The 20,349-nt window shown below is 44.7% G+C and overlaps 1 protein-coding gene across 1 annotated transcript in view; it reads right to left on the reverse strand.

Annotated features, from left to right (window-relative positions):
• Nucleotides 1–915: 915 nt before the first annotated feature.
• LOC126524468 (pancreatic alpha-amylase-like) overlaps nt 916–20,349 on the reverse strand; it is a 44,456-nt gene continuing 25,022 nt past the window's right edge. The window contains exons 5-7 of the mRNA XM_050172781.3: nt 12,064–12,439; nt 4,699–5,017; nt 916–1,012 (exon numbers count right to left, since the gene is read on the reverse strand). Of these exons, the coding sequence (XP_050028738.2) occupies nt 989–1,012; nt 4,699–5,017; nt 12,064–12,439 (719 nt within the window). The 3' untranslated portion in view covers nt 916–988. The remainder of the gene's footprint in view (nt 1,013–4,698; nt 5,018–12,063; nt 12,440–20,349) is intronic.

Raw genomic sequence — 20,349 nt, forward strand, 5'->3', positions numbered from 1 at the left:
AGCAGTCGAGATAAGCTTGGAATATTTAGAGTGTTGGTGGGCAAAAGCAGAGAATATATACCACCCGATTCGTTGCAGGCCTAGGTAGCGGCACAAATTAGAGAAGTTTCGAGGAAGAGAAGAAAGCGTAACGATATGTACACAAAAATGGTAACGTGAAAAGCATGTATAACATATCAGATTAACTCAAAAAGGCTAGGCGACTATTTTTCACTGTCCCATTTAAAAGGGGATGCCAATAAAACATCAATGTCATCGTCATCAAACTCACGCACTGGTTCCCCATGCCTTCGTTGTCACGCCACCGTTGTCATACATTCGTCGACGTTTTATTGTATTCATACCTTCGTCCTCACATGGTCGTCCTTCCACCAGTGTGATTATTTCGGAATCGTCCTGCCGTTGTTGTCATTCGTCATAGCCATAGGCGGCCCTCGCGCGCTTGTGTTGTAGCAGAGTGGGGCCGTTGACGGAGGTATTGTGTTTTGTATATAGCTGAAAGGAGCAAGGAAAATCTCAGACTGATCCCGACAGATTTCATGTAAGTGTGCCGTCAGTTATTCGGTGTGTCGCTACATTGTTTGAGTGCCAGTTCCATTAACACCTACAGTCATCATGGAATGGGTTCTGCCGCAATTTTCCCGTCTACTGTTATTTTTGATTGGTGATCTCTCAACCACCTCTACTTGGAGGCATCAATAGCCGTCGAACAAGCCATGCTTAGAGATGAAGCCACCGTGTTTGTTTGACCACTGTTCATCACGTCGATTTTCCATCTTCCTGTCTGGTTGACGAACACATATGTGGCGTAGACTTGTTTTCACACGTATGGGTGGCAAAATTCTGTAATTAAATATTTTACAATATTGTATTACTTCCTTCATGCAGAGAAAGGATCATTACTGGTACAACTACTGCATAAAAAAACTGATAATTTTATTTATAATTTCTGCGTATATTTCCAGCTCTATGAGGGAGAGCGGGCTTCTCACGCTGTGCTATCAAGTTTTGCCTGCAAAAAAGAAAGAAAAACCAGTGAACACTATTCTAGAATATACAAAAACACAAGAAAACCCGCTAGCAACCACAATGAGTGCAACCAAAAATGCCCTGGCCGTCTCTTAAGCCTGAACAAAGATTCACATAATTTGCTCAACACGAAGACCTACTTGGTTTCTGATTTACGCTTACACTTGCACTAAGTAATTCCTACCGCTAAGCTTTTAGCATAAATAGAATGCAATGTAGCGTAAGGTATTGCTCACTTCTATTAAAATGTGCAAGATTATGCACATCAGTGTTCGTATTTTGGCACATCCGTACGCCTATGTGCATTTTTTTCTCACAGCGCTCTCTGCGTATTTAAAATTTAGTGCTCAGAGAGAGGTCAATCTTATTTAAAGACGGCTTTGGTCCACCCCGTTTCAAATTGGGCTAGTAGAAAGTGCACAAGGTCTGCCCATTTGTTCGGCTTTGTTGATCGCAGTCGTTGAGCAGTAGCAATCGAATTATCAGATTGTTTGGAAACGTCTCAAATGCCCGTGGGGCTCCTTCTTGTAAAAATTTTAAGTATTGAGCTTCTACAAATATTATTCTGCTCGCAACATTAATTGCTGAACAGAACGGCCACGCTATGGACATGATATTTATTTTTTGTTCACTTTTTTCCGACATGGTAAAATTTTTTGTGGGAATTTCCATTGAAAAAGCGGTAAAAACCATATATAAAATAGGATTTTTTTTACCTACCCATGTCAGCAGTACTGAAGTCAGGTTACCGTTGACCTAATATCTTTTCATTACGTGTCATCGTCAAAAATCTGAATACTGCGCGAAATATTTTCTGTGACCTATCGACTTCATCAAGGACTCTCAAAAAAAAGAAACTGACATGCTTGACTTACAGACCACTCGTAGTCTAAAAAAATCTGAATACTAGGTGAAGCATTCACTGTGAACTACGCCAGCAATCAATGCCGGTCGGGTAAAAAAATCTTGTTCAGCGACCACCGAAGGTGACGTTCGAAGTCAAAGGAGCTTATACTTTTTTCTACCATACTGATCGGCATTCTTTAGTTTTCTACCCTGATTGAAGTGTTATATCTTTGTGCGGCTTTTGCCTGGCTGCACCTCTCTGACCATTGGAGGCATGACAGCCAGATGCGCGGCTGTGCGTTATCTTTGAAGCAAACAAGTTTGTCGTTTGCATTGGGTACCGTAGTGTTGCACAACTCGCAACGCTGGGAGCGTTCTTTCTGCCGCCGAGATTGGCCGATTTCAAAAGCGGTGCCGTGTACCAGCATTTCAAAGCGCTAGACTGCGTCCGGTAATGATGGGGTAAGGTGTGGTGGTAGTGGTGTGCAAACCTCTATGACGTGTTTCCATCTGTGCAATTGTTTCTGGCCCTTGCAGAACACAAAACCATGGCCTTTGAGAATAGCTTCCTTCCCTGGACTGCGCTTTAGGTACACTCCATCGTTGTTATACCAGGCGACGCACGCGCCCAGCGCATCGAAGGCTAGCTTGAAGGAGCGCTGCAAGAGCGTAGGAACTCGTACAAAAACTGCGTGTTGACAAAGGTTGTTGCTCTGTAAAAAGCTTACGCTTGTCATATAGGAGGTTTTGAACACAGATCATCTAGCGCAACAACCGGAGGCCTTACCGTTACATCCCAGACGCATATGTCGATCGAAATGATAACAACCTAACAACACCTTCCCTCGTTCAATTTAGCGCTTCGAAACACATGACCTGTGCGTCGTATCCAACAGTAACCATTACAAAAGTAAAAGCACGTCAGCTTACCGTATTCATCCACTATCTACAAAAGACACCATGAATAGCACAAGCAAAAAGGCACAAAATTCATCCTGATACGGCAACGCAACTGTCGCCGCTGCAAGTGAAATATTGAGGTTTACTGCAGTACACTTGCAAAGGACACATGCCGCCTAGCACCATCGGCCTCCAAGAAACCGGCATTAAACCGACGCACATAGGCTACAACAAACACATATCACCGCGAGAAAACGCAGTGGCAGCACTTAACAGCGACTTCCTAACGAAAATGAGGTCAAAGATGGCGGCGACACTGAGCTTAACATGATAACAGAAATGCGTATTCATGCTTATCGTATATGGTCCTCCGAGGCTGAGGAACAAAAACTTCACTACCTGGTTACCAAGGCTTCAACTTTTGCCAAAAACAACGGTTTGGTGATAGTAGGCGCCTTTAACGCAGCACGCAAACGAGAAACTCAAACGAGGATAATAAAGCGGGATTCCTTTCGAAAGCAGAGAAATGACAGTCGCATAAAAGACATCGAATCACTGCAACAATTACTGGAAGTTTTGCTGCCGGAGTTGGATAAACAGTCCGAAGAAATTACCCTGACCACAGACACACTGACTGCAGACTTACACCACCTACATCTCTGCGAGGCGCGACGTAGCCTAATCAAGATACAGAGAAGAGAAAGATCACCCGGAAGTTAAAACTCCGCATAGGGAAGATCACATAAAACGCAGCGACATGCGCGATTGATCTCAAGCGGCAAATCTGGAAACAGATACGCGACAGCCCACAAGGCACTCTCGCCGCAAACAAAACGTGGGCGATGCAAGGTCATCTCCTTGGTCCAACACAAAGTAAAGCAGTCAGTGAACAAACAGTCCAATATAATTATTCAGGCATCGACGACGACATCCTAGCCGAGCCGAAGACGAGATATATAGGAAACTCCACCAATAGACAGGGACAACCGGCTGAATGCAGCGGTGTGAACTGCGAGCTGGACAAAACAATCACGGTTGCCGAAGTTCGGCAAGCAATTCAATCGTTAATTTGAAACACCATGCCGGGTAAATGCAAGCATCAACAAGCTTTTGAGCAAACTGAACTGTCATTCAACACGAGCCCTCACCAAGTATTTGAACCACCACCGCTGGCAGAAAACCAGCAAAATAGAAGCATGCAGACAACATCCTTATTACCAAACTAGGCACGTCCCCTAGCCTGAAGAATCTGACGCTGGTATCACTGACTGCGTGAGCCGGAAATCTGTTTGAACACGTCGTTCTCAATACACATTAACGCTGTGTTTTTTGGACACCTTCACACAATATTTTTTTTTTAGCGTGAACACGGGAGTTGGTAGCATTCGGTACTATCCGCGCAGTCTAAAGGTGTCACGGAAAAGGTTTGCACATGCTCAATGAGTGCAGCATAAAAGAGTTTTGTATTCTACACGCATGGCGTCAAGTCATCGCACTCGTCGTCAGCTACGCCGACTTGTCAATGCGAACCAAACAGTACTGGCCTCTCGAAAATGAATTTATAATTGTTAATAAAAATTACATGTACGTAAACGACATATAAATAGTTATACCGAGATAAATTTATATGGATAATTTGTTGAAACACTGCAGACTAGCGACTTTCTTTCCACTTTGACGCTTCTAATGCTAGCGCGTTAGAATGTCTAGTTGCTCACTTTGTCATGCTTCCACTCGTATTGGAAACGTAGGATATACAATGGTGGGTGCTGTGTATCTATACGCTGCGAAACTTGGCTTTCTCCGCGGTCAAAACTGCCAGTTAGTTTTTAAGGGAGTGACCGCAATGCTAAGCTAGAGCTGTTATGAATCGATATTGCTTGCTGCTTCTACCTGCGAACAGGTACATGTATACAGCCTCACCGCAATGTGCAGCGCGATGACAGGATCATCCCATAAGTTGTCCACGGTAACATCAACACTGCCATCAGGCTTGACGACGAATGACCTTCCAGTGCAAGCGCCTGAAGTCTTCACGCCAGAGATGACGTCGCAGTATGTTCCCGGTGGTAAAGACGTCTGAAGAATTACGTCAAGACGGAAATCCTCGTTGTTGATGACGACGAACGTCGCGTTTCCACGGCCGAATGCGATTGCATGGTAACCGTTGTCCCACCAGTTGGTGACAGGCGAGAACCCCGCCACATTGTGCAGCTCGACAAGGTTGTAGATCTGTCTCCATCTGGAGTGAAAAGTGGAAACACAGACATTGCATGTGCGCACAGCATCTCGAAGACACTGCGTCGTCTGCAGTAGAGGCACTGTGCCGGTTTCATGCGATAACTTGTGTGTCCGGTAATATGATACATCAAGGCTGTTGCTGCATACCTTACGGAACTCTCCAGCAGCGACATATATGCTAACAGCAAAAAAAAAAAAAAAAAAAAAAACATGTCTCACCAACCGCTCCCCAAGTACTGCTCATAGAAAAAAAAACAATATGCGTACATTAATGCAATAGCGTACATAGGTTTTTGCAAGTTCCTCTACAAAAGTAAGAGATCTCGAACAGGAAGAGATTTATTTTAGTTCTGCTTTGAAATGACTAGGTGTCCCATCGGGACGATTTTTTCAGCGCCGCTTGGAGTATGCCTATATAAAGAAATGCTCAAAAACGCTACAAGCCAGTTTCGCGGTCACCTTCAAAAAACTACATAAGTCACGAAGCTTATGTTTTTATAGAATGTGGCTAACAATAGGAGCAATATGCAGACCAGTTCGAAAGCTTGTGTGTCAGTTCGGGGTTTGTTGAAAGTTAAGTACTCAATTTTGACTCGTTCTGAAGCGTTATATGAAAGGCTTCAAAACTTTGTCCGCTTAAGTGAGAGGACGAGACACAGAAGAGGGTTAGAATGCTTAGGAAATACGGCTCCCACAATGAGTAACACTTACGGATAGCTTGAAAGTGTTCTGAAAACAATAACTCAATACTCGTCTTCACCGAAGGTTTATGTACCGTCAAAGGTATGCACTTTTACCCCGTCTCCTAGGTTGTCTATTCGAAGCACACTGGTTATATTTCGTTAAAGTAGTAAGCATGTTATGCGTGGCGAAAGAGAAATTTTTAATCTGTGTAGTTTATTTACAGCCTTTCTAGAGGTTTATTTATTCAAGCGTCCCATAATGTCAAGCTGCCGTTATCCACTATGTTTCTCAAAATCATAATACAACGGGAAGATATCAACTTCAAATTCAGTAAATATAGTGGCGAACTTGAATCTAGTGTGGAGCGGAAAGTTTGTGTTTTGTAATAAACAGAATTGCCTTACAAATAATTATTGATCCCTTGTTTTCGCGGTTGCTCCACAAGTGATAACAAAGAATGTAGTTAGTCTTGGTTGAACTATACAAGCCTCCTCGTTTGCATTGGAAGCAACGAAGGGAAGATGCCGGTTAGTGTGCATGTAAAATTTTAATGTTGTGGGATAATTACGGCGTTTTCAATAAATTAGCTACGCCAGTGCTCTACATTCTTATGTTTTACGAGCAACGCAGAATTTGCCAGCTGCCTTGGCTTAACTACAAATGCCTGCAAGGCCAAGTTCATCGAACTTAGAGGGAACGCTATCGCAAATTTGTGCCAAGTTCAAACGCATGTGCATCAGTTACTGCTTTTGAAAAACAATTGCTTTAACATGTGCTCGAAACTATAACGCTGCCGTTTTCAGCTACGTTTTTCTATGACTCTAGGCTACTCAGCCGTACAAAAATGCGGGGCGTGTTCACTCAATGTGTCGCGGAATTGTCGCATTCGTGGCTGAAGTGAGAGCTTGAAAAGCAATTACCTACCGCTTGTATTCTTTGTTCTTTAATGCGTGATAGCACATTCATCTGGTGTCCTCGGTGAAGTAAACGAGGTAGCTTCTTGGTAAGAGTAGGGGTCATGTTGGGCGGCGTGCAGGCAAGTTGAACAAGTGAGTGGGTTAAATGGCACTTTAGAAATAAAAGCGTATGCAAGTGCTGTCCATAATTATGAGAGGCTAAGAATTTAGCGTGTTGCTCTGGCATAGCTACAAATACCACAAGTCAAATTTAGCACAAAATTGTGCAATTCTGTAGCAAAATTGCGTGGTAGGTTACATGGATGCTGATAAATTGCAACTTCCTAATGGAGTGTTTTAAAGTGTCGTACGGCCACTATCATCTAGGTTTCTTAATATCCCGACATAACTGCCACACGATTTTTAGATATTTCAGAAAAAGGGGTCACGCTAAAGGAATTTGTGACAGTTATCACATTTCTGTCTTAATAAAAAAATCATCACAAATACTTACTGAACTCTCGTATTTCGCCTAATTTCATACGATCGGAGAACTTTCGTTGTTGGTTTTTCCGATGTGCTCGATTAACTAAACGAGGTATATATTGTTTGTGTTTGCCACAATGTGCAAACAAGTGTACTACTTGAATAACGTTGCTTTAGAATCTACTAACTCATATAAGTACTTAGGCCTACATATGACATCGAAATTAACATGGAATCATCACGGCGAATACATAATTAATCAAGCTAACCGCTTGATGGGATACTTACGCCGTAACTTTTCTCATGCTCCCTCTCCTTTAAATTACTACTTTATAAAACCCTGTTACGGCCAAAATTAGAATACGCTGCAGCTATATGGGACCCTTACCACGAAAACCTAATACATTCCCTTGAACTCATCCAAAACAACGCCACTCGTTTTATTCCTTGGAATTACTACCGTGGTGCGAGCGTTTCTTCAATGAAATCGAATCTGGGTCTTCAACCGCTAGCAACACGTCGAAAAATTTCCCGCCTTTCATTTTTTCAGAAGCTGTATCACCACCCTACACTTCATCCAAAATTCATGTCGCTACCATATTACTTATCTCACCGTACTGATCATCATCATAAAGTTAGAATTGGTACAAGTAACACGACACACTTTTTACATTTATTTTTGCCACGTACGTCGAAAGATTGGAATGATCTTCCTACTGGCATTGTTTCCATTCATAACAATGATCATTTTCGAAAAGCACTGGCTAACAATGTACAATAGCAAACATTTGTACGAACTGCTCCTGGTGTTTTGCTTTTTCTTGTTTAATGTTACTTTTATATGTCATGTTCTATTACTGCATTTATCATACTTTCAGCTAACATTGTATAATTAGCAAATATTATGTATAAGCTCATGATTTATTTTCTTCTTATTTGTTGTATAACCCACTCCCCTCTCTAATGCCGAAAGGCCCTGAGGGTAAATAAATAAATAAATAAGGAACACACTATAGGCAACCTCTAGGCAAAGTTCAAATTGTGCGGACTAATTACTGCCTTTGCAAGAGATTAGATGTAAAAGCGATAAGGTGCCTCATAACTGTAATCTTTTACCATCAGCGCCGATGTTTTTTGCGGATGCCCTGAAAGAAATGCGAATGGAACCTTGATGAAATTTATTCAATATCAAAATGGAGGGAGTGGAAAGGGAGAAAGGGCGCGCTGTGGTCAATATTTAGCCGAAGTACATTTTTTAAATGATTTACTGTCGTTGTAGGAATTGCTTAACAAATGCACGAAACCGTTATATGGGGCCAAAGTTTCACACGGACCACTCATATATGGGCAACTTTTTCAAGTCAGTGATTTAAATAAAGGCAACTGAACCTCTTACTTCCACTGCTCAAAATTAGCAGCTTCCCTTGAAATTCGGATGTGACAGTTCCAAACTGACAGTTTTTTGAGGGTTACCGTGGATAAATGAGATGCTGAATAGAAAACTACAAACTACAATATTACTAACGTTTAATAACATGAAAGCACGATTTCGGTTCCGTATAGGGCCGTCACAGATAGTATAGGTCTGAAAGTTAGTGCACAAACAAAATGATGCCTTGATCACATGACGTGGTGAAAGAATCGAAGGAATGTGTTCTGGTAAGCACTGATTTGTTCATGTTTCTTTTTTTTTCTTCGCCCAGAAAAAGTAAGCCTTGTGCTCACAAATTTCAAGCAAAGCAACCCCTAAACTGGTAACTTCGCCAGGAGAGTGCGCATCCGTTGTAAATCTTCCGTGTTATAGTTTTCTAGTCTCCTTTGAAGTTAAACATACTGGGAGCCTATGTCGGCAACACGGTGCATGTTTCTGTTCGTAATCTAACAGATAAAATTGCACAGAAGCATCAACAAAGCTAAACACCGCGGTGCTGTGTCACGACTTGGGAGGCAAGGTGCCAAGGTGACGTTCTGTGCTTAGTCCTGTCGAGCTTTTGCGGAATACTCGAACTGTTCAGATGGAGCGAGAGTGTTACAAAATCCGCGCTACTCTGTCAAAACAATAAAGAGCACCCCAAAATAAAACGCACCATTGCTCCATATTAAAACGTCCTGGCCGCCACTTGGTAAATAATTTTGGTTAGAATGATTAGGCCACTGCATTAAGTTTCACGTTATTACATGTATCTGCAACTGCCAACACATCGTTTGACAATGAAATTGGAAGTGTCCTTTACTAAGTATAAAACCAGCTGAATATATTACCCAAGTTTGTTCTCAGTAGCCATGCAAGGTCACACGTGCAACAGGATACATTGTAGTTCACAACTGTGACATCGCTACATGCCAGTCTCAGCTAGCAGGCACTGTGCGGTGGTTATATGCGATCACTCCCCTTAAACAATTACAAATACGCTGCGCATAAGCGGCGCTGAAACTATTAAGGAACTCAACTAGGCATCTGCAACGCCGTGCGCACCTTCGCGTGACGTACCAATGCCAGCCACAGACCGAACGAGTGTTGCAGAAGAAGTGCTGAAGAATGGTGTTTGCTTGAACACCACTGTTCACTGCTCAGTAACTGTTAACGCAGTATCTAAGTGGGTCTCGGGGTTCCTGGTGACATGGTAAAATGTGCCGTTCTCAGGTGCGTCAGATACATTAGTCATGAACAAGACCTACAGGAATTCGCGCTTCGATATTGCCCCCGTCTTTTCTTGCGTAAGCTACAATATCAACGAAGCTGTACTGTGTGTGTACACTTGCAGTATTCGGGACGTCAGGGGCGCGATCATCGAAGCCCCCCCCTACCCTGCAGCCCAGCGCTGGAATTTCCGAGGCCATAGAACTGGCGAATAATCTTCTGCCCGCTGCGAAGTGTCCAGCTAAACATGCAAGCGCGCCACGTTAGAGTGATTTAAGAAATTGTTGTAGGCTTGTGTTCAATCACAAAACAAAGGAAGAAGGGGGATCATACATTCTCAAAGAGCTTTTCATGCGATCTGTAAAATCAGGAGAATTCGACAGTGGACCAGCTGTTTCAACGTGCTTAATTTTGTGCGCAAAGACAGCGAAAGGGTCCGACTGAAGAATCTATACCAAGGTGGAACACCAATAGCAAACAATATACTGTTTATTCTTCAGAAACTCAAAAATGTGCTGATGTGTAGCCACATAGCATGTACAACGACGCCTTCTCCGGTTCTAGAAACGCCGTCTATTGTCACCAATTTTTCTACTGAGAGTTACTTCAGCGAACCTCTTCTGAGACCTAAGGAAATTATGTTGACGTATGTGTCACGAGGCGTAACCTGCGGGACTGTAAAGTAAAGCTATGCCAAGCTGTTTCTATTGCGATTCTGCAATTAGCCCTCCACGACAGGTCGAAAAATTGTCGGGCCACCCCCACTTTGCTTGTCTGTCATTTGACGTCACGATAACCGCGAGGACTGCCCATCTGATATCACGTGTGCACACTGATTGTGCATGATCTGACCAAACAAAAGAAATATTCACAAGTAATCGGAAGCTTTTTCTGTCATTAGCCATCTCCAATTGGTCAAAAGTTTTTAGGCTGCGCTCATTACACCTGTCTGTCACACAACGTCACAATATCGCGAGAGCTCACCAGAAAAAAAGTGTTGTGTACGCAATAAAGATGTGTTGTCATGTCGGACAAAAGTGCACTTTATTTTTTCTGTATAGACGGAGGTTGCCCCGTCCTGAAACTAATAGAACATGGTTGTCCGCCGATCGTTTGGCGCTCGCTGCCATGGTGGCCGGGGTGCTTGCATTTACTTCCGTGTAATATAAATTTTGGGCAGCAATAGAGAGTTATCGAGCCCTTTCAGTAGGTAAACGGCATCGCTCTGTCAACTCTGCTTTGATGAGGATCCGTTTTACCGGCATTTTTAACGGTCCATTGAACGCCGCCGCGATCTGTGACCTGCCACCAATACCTAATGAGACAAAGTTCGATCGCAGACGCTGCCACCACCCTCCTCAGCCGGTTATCTATTTTCACTGGGCTGGCCCTGACCGACCGAAACCCTCTACACTTGACGATGCTTATTGCCTCTCGTGAACCAATTAGATAAGGAAAAAATTGGAGGAAGCTTCAGCTTCGCCTTTAAGAATGGAAAGCGGTAGCACGCTTCCAGCCAACTGGAGCGTATGTAACCGTAATGTTTACCTGAAAACGCTTGCCCTGAACGCCATGCACGAAGGCGAGCTTTGTGGTGGAAACACGGCCCCTTGCGTGGGCCGCAATGCGGCGGAGGCGAGCGCCAGCAGGAATTAAGGCAAGGAACCGGGCGCGCCGCTTCGTGGCCCCGAAGACATCCGTCGCGCCGGCGCGGGCAAAATGGCGGACGCCGTGGCCAGTTTGTTTGTGTGGAAGGGTTTCTTTGAGTTTTCGCCTAACATAATTATGTTTTCTCATATAGTCAAATTACAATCTAAGAGCTATCATTTCAGTAGGTTGTGTGCATGTCGTAGTTTACGATTTTTCTACGTATTTAAGCTTGAGAAATTCAATTATTACAGGCAATTTCTTGCATCATATGGAAGGCCTAGGTATACGTGGTTGGAAAATCTGGCGATGCGACGTCCGACGCCGGATTTTCTGCGACACGGTCTCTTTAACGCTGTCGCGTTAAAACGGGTCACCGTAGGCAATGCCGTTTACATTGAAAACAAAGAAAGGTGACTTCCTCAATGAGGATAGCCTTTGATTGGGCAGTTCGAACAATGATGAGGGTTACAGCCTGACGCTTGTGTCAGTGGTTACGTGATTGGAATGAAAACACATTGGAATAGTTTTACGTTATAGGGCCCCTGGTGGCACCTCCGTAAGGTCTCACTTTTCTGGAATAGGGAGAGCAAATACACTTATATGAGAAATCCCTAAATGACGCAATGCTGCTCTTATGCCGCAAGGAGGTGGAAGTGTGGTGCACGTTTACTTACGGTGGAGCTGGCTTACCTGTGCTCGCATATCCATCCGCCTCCGCAGGTGTTGTTGCTGTGCCGAATGACGCGTTGGATGTTCCACGCGGCATCCGACGGTGGTCCAAACCAGGCGTTTCGGTCCACGCCATTCTGGAAATCCCGGGGCCAGCGGTAGCTGCTCATAACGCGAGGCAATCCGTATGGCCACGCAAGTAGGAAAACGGTGGCCATCTTGTACAGGCGGGGCTCGAAAAACGTCAGGATGTCCGCGCCACCAGCTCCGTGGCCCCTCTGGTTGTCATGGTTGTCCACGAAAGTCACCGCGTCTCCACCCGGAAGGAAGCCCCCGTCCTCGCCGAAGTATCTAAGGTACTTCAGCAGCTGATCCGGTCGTTTTCTGAGCACGGCTCCTTTAAAAAAAAAAAACAATATGCAAGCCGTCAGCCAAGATGCAATGGACCATGCATGCTTTCTCGTTTGGAAAACTATTTAGCAGCTGCAGTTTGATGCTTAAAATGTCGCTGAAGTATATTGGCTGCATTTTTTTACCATGAATCATTACTAGTCGGGCGGTGAAAACGTATCGCACAGATGCCTTCCGCATTATAATTAAAGATAAAAGGGGCCCCTTAATTAATGATGAGAGCCTGCCAGACGAGAGACGTATTTCTAAGCCAATAAGTGGCAAATGGAGCAACACCGAAGCACATGTCGGCGGCAGCTTGTGAGTGTGCCGCCGCTGCATAGTCACGCATCATTTAACAGTAATATTCTAGGTTAAATGTCCAGTACGCCATATGAGGAAATGCGTTAGTAGAGGAATGCAATAAAAGGTAAATAGTGGATCCGCCAGTAATCTCTTGTGGCCGACTTAGGCTCTCAGCGCTCCTAATGGATTGCGCCGAAATACACCAGCGATGACTTCCATTTCAGTTTTGCTTTACAGCGCAGGTCTTTGGCACCCATTCCTGCGGTGAGCGTCGCCGTTTTCCCTCGTGACCGAGTGAACGAACACAACGAAGGATGAAAGCGAAGAGAGCGCGAGGAGGAAAGCGGAGAAGGAGACGAAAAGTGCGCCGCTCAAGACACCTTCGCGGCGACGATGGCTACGAGAGTGTGCCAGAGTAGCGCGTGTCGTCTGTATGGGAACAAAGCGTTGCATGTGCGGAGGTCTGTCTGCTGCAGCTGCTGTGAAGCGCGCCCACGTGTAACCTACGCGCCGCCTCTCGCGATCTCCCGAATAGCGAGGCAATCGCACCACAACGCTCCCTTTGCAATGTGTCGAACGAGGCAGATTGGCCGCGCCAGCCAATGTATCGCGAAATGAAATCGCGCACACAGCTGCGCTCAAATTTCACATTAGAGAATATCGTAATCGTCGGCGATTTTCTGGTTTCACCGACCGACGTTGCATGCTTCATCGAGTTGTTTCATGTCGCGCTTGCACCACTGCTCACTTTTTCTTAAGACAAAAGCGCAAAGCTATTGTTTCACATAATTTGAAAATTTTGTTTAAGTTCATGTTGATTACGTTTCAAGCTCTAACTTAAGGCAACAATCATGCAACACTTTTATGAGGTGCTGAGCAATGGTACTGAGCTTTATGGTGTACAAAATGGTGCTTCTTATACTTCACAGGCGACAATGTATCGTAAATAGATCTTGCTGCTGAAAACTAACTGGCTGTCCGTTTTTGTACGATTGACAAAAATAAAACGTGCGAGAACTAAAGCCTTTCCCAGTACACAGGCGAGCAACAATATACGCAGCTGCACGTATGATGTCAGCAACACCAATAAGACAAGTTATCAGAATAAGTGCAATGAATACATTGTAGTCAGGTGAGAAAATAATTACGGCGGAAGTGCTCTCACGACCACTGTCGACGTTAATGCGATTAGCTGTTGAGAAATGTAGCGAAACGCCATATTTATGAAGTCGCGCTTTTTTAACATCAGTAGTGATGATTCTTAGGCTTTCGTTGCTTCGCATATATGCAAACATATTCCGCCATTTTCCAACCGTGCTCCATTTACCCGGTCGGCTGCCCGATCCATCATACTTCGCGTATCCGCTCATGTAAAATAGGACATTCGATCAGATCGGCATTGTCAAAGTAATTGAATCATTGAAGAACTCGTCATCTACGGCAGTAGACAGTATCAATGCCAAAGTGCTAAAAAACACTAAACATGTGTGTAGCCTCTTTTTATCACTCATAGTCCAGGAATCGCTTAACAGCGCTTCAATTCCACTTGTCTGGCAGGTGGGCAAGGTCATCCCAGTCCTCAAGAAAGGAATCCGATCATTGCCAAGTAACTACCGCCCTACTTCCATAAGAAGCGTGCCTTGTAAAATAATGGAACATATTTTATACTCACATATTGCTAACTTCCTAACATCCGTGAAGTTTTTCAGCCAAGTCAACATGGTTCCCGCAAAAATTATTCCTGCGACACTCAACTTGCTCTTTTCTTGCGACCTAGATCGTAACAACCCGTGCTTTCAGGCGTACCTCAAGGTATCGTGCTTGGTCCCCTCCTTTTCGTAATATACATCAATGAGCTGCGTTGCAATATTTTTTATCATATCCGACTCTTCGCAGATGAGTGTGTGGTTTACCGAGCAGTTACTAACCCCACCAACCATTTGGCATTACAAAATAACCTATTGCGCATACAAAACTGGTGTAACACTTGGCTCATGTCATTAAATGTAGCTAAAACCGTGTTGATGTCCATTCATCGTCGTCGTAATTACGATATGCCTAATTATAGCATCAATAAGATGCAGATTGCAACAACTGATTCATTCAAATACCTTGGCCTGTATATCTCGAGTGACTTGGACCTGACACCAAGGACAGCATAGGGGAAATGATATGACTAATAAAGATCCGGCCCCTCGGTTAACCCCCTTTCTTCTCGTTTAACTTGGACCTGTCATGTTAACCACATAACAAATTCTGCTAATCGTACTCTACGTTATCCACGCCGTAACATTTTCTTCGCTCCTCCCTCTATTAAACGACTTGCTTTTCTAACCTTTGTGCGGCCCAAGCTGGGGTATGCCGATGCTAGTTTTAAATCCCACCACAATAACCGTATTAACGCCCTCGAGTCAGTTCAGAACCGCGCCACACGATTTATTCTGCCAACTTATTCGTACCAATTCAAGCATCTCAGCACTGAAATCCCAAATAAGCTTACCCTCTCTAGCCTCACGCCGTAGAAAAGCACGTCATAACCTTTTTCAAATTTTTTTCTATTCTTTGCTTTGTGACAACCCGCACTTAAAAAGAGCACATCGCATTGCCTGCACAACTCACTCTAACACATTGTATACCCATACAATACCGTGACTTTACAGCAATCATTTTTTCTCGCACAACAAAAGACTGGAATGGCCTGCCCACAGAAATTGCCACTATTCCACTTGCATTCAAGCGGCTCATCGAAAATATCCCTTTTCCTTATCTTTTGTAATTGGTAGTATCTTCCTTTGTCACTAACCCTCCACTCCATCATGTAATGTCTCAACAAGAGTCCTTCGAGAAAATAAGCAAATAAATAAATAAATTTCAATCGCTTGCCAAGGTCTCACAAGCCGTTGGCGGCATGATGACGGCAGCATGTCGCCACAGCAATTACGACGATTGAATGGCGAAGAAAGAATTACATTGGTGGAACGACAAGGGTGGTATTTTATGACGATGATATAGATGATGATAATGGCATAGGACGACATTGTGACGACGGCAACATGACGATAATGGGATGACGACGAGTGTATGACGTTAGCAAAATTTGTTGCTGGGCTAGTTGATGCATGCGTAACAAATGAAAACTGGTAAGGGCAGTTCTAATGCGCTTCCTAGTATTCAGTTGTTGAGTGTATGATGACAATGCCGGTACGCCGATGGTATGAGGACAACAGGATGACGAAGCTAGAATGACGACGATGGTACGAACAAGATGGCATGACGACGACGATGTGGGAACGGATGCATGACAGCGACTAAGGACGACGAAATGACGACGTCGGCTTGACAACGGCGCATACTCACTACTCAATGACGACATGATGATTGTGATAGACTGACAAAGAAGGAATGACGTCGATTGATCGACGTAGGCGGTATGAGGAAGAAGGCGTGACCACAACGGCATGACATTACTGAAGTCCTAACGATGGTAAAATTATAGTTCGACGACGACGACATGAGGCGAATTATGTGACGACGATTGTATGATGACGGTGACGTGACCACGGCGACAGGACGAGAGTAGACGGAGGTAGTTAGAATGACAACGGTGGAAGGACCGCGGCGCCATAAGGACGACGTTAAAACAAAAAATGCGTGACGATAATAGCATGACTACGGTATGTGTAGCAAGTAGGTGACGCCCCCTCGGACATAATCTTGGTTCACCCGCCAAGCTCGGCGGCCTGCTATAGCTCGGCAGGCAACAGTGGTCACCCGCACCACAATAAACACCGACGAGCACGGCAGCTCGCCGGTCAGTAATCATTCAGCACCACCACGCTGCGGAGCGTCCGGCTATCGGAGGGTGCCAGAAGCCCTCCCTTGTTCACGACCCGGGGTGGATCGTGACAGTATGAGGATAATAGGATTAAAGCGAGTGTATCACAGCGTAGGCATGACGAATGCTTTATCATGGAAGATCTAAGAAGACGACCGCATGACAAGAGGTGGACGACGAGGCTGGAGTGACGAAGATGGCATGGCAACGACGGTTTGACAAATGTTGCGTAATAGCGATTGTCTGACAATGATGCAATGGCAACGATGGCATGACAACGGTGGCCTAATGACGAAAGAATGACAACAGCACGATTATGATATAAGGAAGAGGAGCAACTGACATCGATGGAACGACAAAAGCGGTAAGACGACTGCAGCAAGACGACAATGGGAGTGCGTTACTACAGTGATGACCATAATAAGAAGCGAGCGTGACGGCTACAGCATCACGACAATGGTATGACGACGACTGCGTGACAACGATGGCGTGATGACAACGGCATGACGAGTCGAATGAAGCATTTAGCGTGATGACACTGACAGAGTTCATCAACACGACGGAGTTCATCAGATGCCGGACAATGACTGTAAAACGGTGACGCGATGACGTGACAATGGCTGACGACGAGTATATGACGTAAATGGTGCAACGGCGATGGCGGGCCGATGGCGGCATGACGGCAGTCGGATGAAGAGGCTATATTGGCGAAATTACAACGATCTTAAAGGCGTCACGACGGCGGTGGTGTGATCAATATGGTGTGACAACGAGTGCATTCCAACTGTGTGAGGAGGATAGCGTGACGACGACGCCTTGAAAAGAGTTGGATGACAAAGCCGGAATGACAACGATGCAACGACCACGACGGTATTGCGACCACGACCACGTAACTAGTGACCTTAAGCTATTGAACAACTTATGTCTCTGGGTCGATGTAGAAAGCGTTCGACGACGGCATGGCGAGCCCGATCAAAAAGGTGGAATGACGACGATGGAATGACCACGAAGGCATAACAATCAAGAGCACAAACCTATTGGTCCAAAAAAGTGAGTTGGTCGGTGTAGGCGGATAGATAAATAAGCTCAGAATGACTGAAGTAGGCGAATAATTCTAATCGCATTAAAACGGCATATAGGGCATTTATCCTAATTTGCACCTGTATATCGTATGCAACAAGCAACAGTTATTGCAAGAGGTTATATGAAAATGACCTGTTATAATTAAATCGAAATACTATCGATGTAGGGGAATAAATCATTCCGAGAAATAGTGGAAGTTTACTTCATTGATCAGGCAGGAAACACATGTGTTGCGCGGCCGTCTGTTTCGCTCCATGAGTCAAAGATTGATTACCTTGAGAACTTTCTTTAGGGATTTCTTGATATTGTCATTTCATGTCAACTGCGCCTTTACTGAGTCATTTTCGGATGTTGTCACGTGCATCGTCGTCTATTTATTTGCCTGCTTTCAGTAAAGTTGCCTGTTGATAGTCAGCGCTTGTCCGTGTATTTGTCATGTGTCGTTCGTGTCGTTTCGCGCTGTCAATAGCTTCAGAAGATCATATTCCATTGCCTATTTCACTACAGCACAGCGACACACTAGGAGCAATGTCATCATCATCATCAACAGCAGTAGTTTATTTTATGCCCACTGCAGGACGAAGGCCTCTCCCTGCGTCCTCCAGTTACCCCTGTCCGACGCCAAGCGATTCGAACTTGCTCCTGCGAATTTGCTAATTTCATCACCCCACCCAGATTTCTGCCGTCCTCGACTGCACTGCCCTTCACTTGGCACTCATTCTGTAACTCTAATGGCCCACTAGTTATCCATCCTACACATTACATGTCCTGCCCAGCTCCCTTTTTTTCTTGGTGTCCATAAGAATATCGGCTATCCCCATTTGCTCTTGATCCATATCGCTCGCTTCCCGTCTCTAAGCGTTACGCCTAGCATATTTCGTTCCATCCCTCTATGCGCGGTCCTCAACTTGTTTCAGCAATGGGGGCCATAGCGCTGGAAGAAACGGACCAGAACGAAACAACAGGACGAGCGCTAAGTTGCAAGTCAGTGTTTAGTTCTATAAAAGCACCGTATTTGTAGGCCTTGACATTCAAAAAAAGAACGTCTTCAGACGCAGGTTACGCTGGCCACGTACCTGTTTCAGTAGGAGAAAGTGCGATAAAGAAGATAAACAGAATGGCACGCACATGAGCAATTGTTCCAAAATGAAAAAAAAAAGTGGCTGGGCCGTGTTTGCATAACGTACCACACGCACTAAAGAAACTCAAAAAAATAAAATTATCCGGTTTTACGTACCAGAACCACTTTCTGATTATGAGGCACGTCGTAGTGGGGGTCTCCCGAAATTTCGACCACCTGGGGTTCTTTAACGTGCGCCTAAATCTAAGTACAAGGGTGTTTTCGCATTTCACCCCCGCATTGCGCCCTGAATTTCGGCCGCCGTGGCCGGGATTTGATCCCGCGACCTCGTGCTCAGCAGCCCAACACCATAGCCACTGAGCAACCACGGCGGGTCTGAACAAACTTCTACGAAAGGTTAAAGCAGATGTATTATTTTACACTCCGCAGAAATTGGTGAGGTAATGCAGTGCTACAGATTTGTTTGCCAAAAACATGCAGGCCGTATGAAGAATCATCGGCCTCCTTTTGTGGCATGCGTAAAGAATGTGGTGTATCGCCTTCCGTTATCGTGCGCGAAGGTTTACATTGGGAAGTCTGGGATATGCGTGAACGATAGGTTAAGAGAACATAACCAAAAAATTGAACAGATACCGAGATGGTCATGTGTCTGTGCATTGCGGTGAATGTGGTTGTAAACTCTTGTTTAAGACTCGTGCTCTGTTTTCTACATAAATCACGATAAAGTTACGCGAGAAGTTGCTGAAGCTGCTTTGATGGCGACGGCAGCTGATAACTGAGTCGGTTACCCTTCAGTTGTTCTGACTATAAGTGAATTTGTGTTCTTCGAAGCCGCTGGTTTTCATGTGCGGTGATTCAGCCTTTTACGTGTGCGGGCCTACAAATACGATGTCTTTCTGGAAATAAAGACTCAGTTGAAAGTTAGCGCTCGTACTGTTGTCTCGCTCTTGTCCGTGTCTTCCAGCACTATGACCCCCACTGCTGTATCTAACCAACTAGCCAAAAAAACCATACTTCTCAATGTCTTCTCGGGCCCCTTCTCGAGCCTCTTGAGCCCTTATGTCACACCTTCCTTTTCAATGATAGTGGTAAGCTCTCAGTGAGGATCTGGCAGCGCCTGCGGTATGCACTGCAACTCGTTTATATTGTTCTCTAAATTTCCTTCTTATGGTCAGGGTATTCTGTGAGTAATTGGCCTCGATAAACGTATTCCTTCGCGAAACTCTAGAGGCTGACTGGCGAACTGTTGTTCCCTTGCCAGGCTATTTGATATCATCATTGTATTCTGAATATTATTGTTCAACACCACTGTGTCTGTTCAGGTTCCTAGTCATTTGTTCTAATTCGTCCCCAGCGTTGCTGAGGAGGATAATGCCATCTGGAATACGAAGGTCGCTGAGGTATTCACTGTGGATGCTCACTCCTAAGCCTTCCCAGTTAAATAGCTTGAATACGCCTTCTAAGCATGCAGTCAATAGCATTGGAGACATTGCGTCTCCTTGCGCGACTTCCTTCTTTAAAGGTATCTTTCTACTTTTCTTGTGGAGAACCAAGTGTCTTTGCAGACATTTCCCAACACATTCACATAAACCTCCTTTACTCTTTCCTCCTG

This window comes from Dermacentor andersoni, chromosome 3, assembly GCF_023375885.2.
Source record: "Dermacentor andersoni chromosome 3, qqDerAnde1_hic_scaffold, whole genome shotgun sequence".
In the NCBI taxonomy this organism is placed as follows: domain Eukaryota; kingdom Metazoa; phylum Arthropoda; class Arachnida; order Ixodida; family Ixodidae; genus Dermacentor; species Dermacentor andersoni.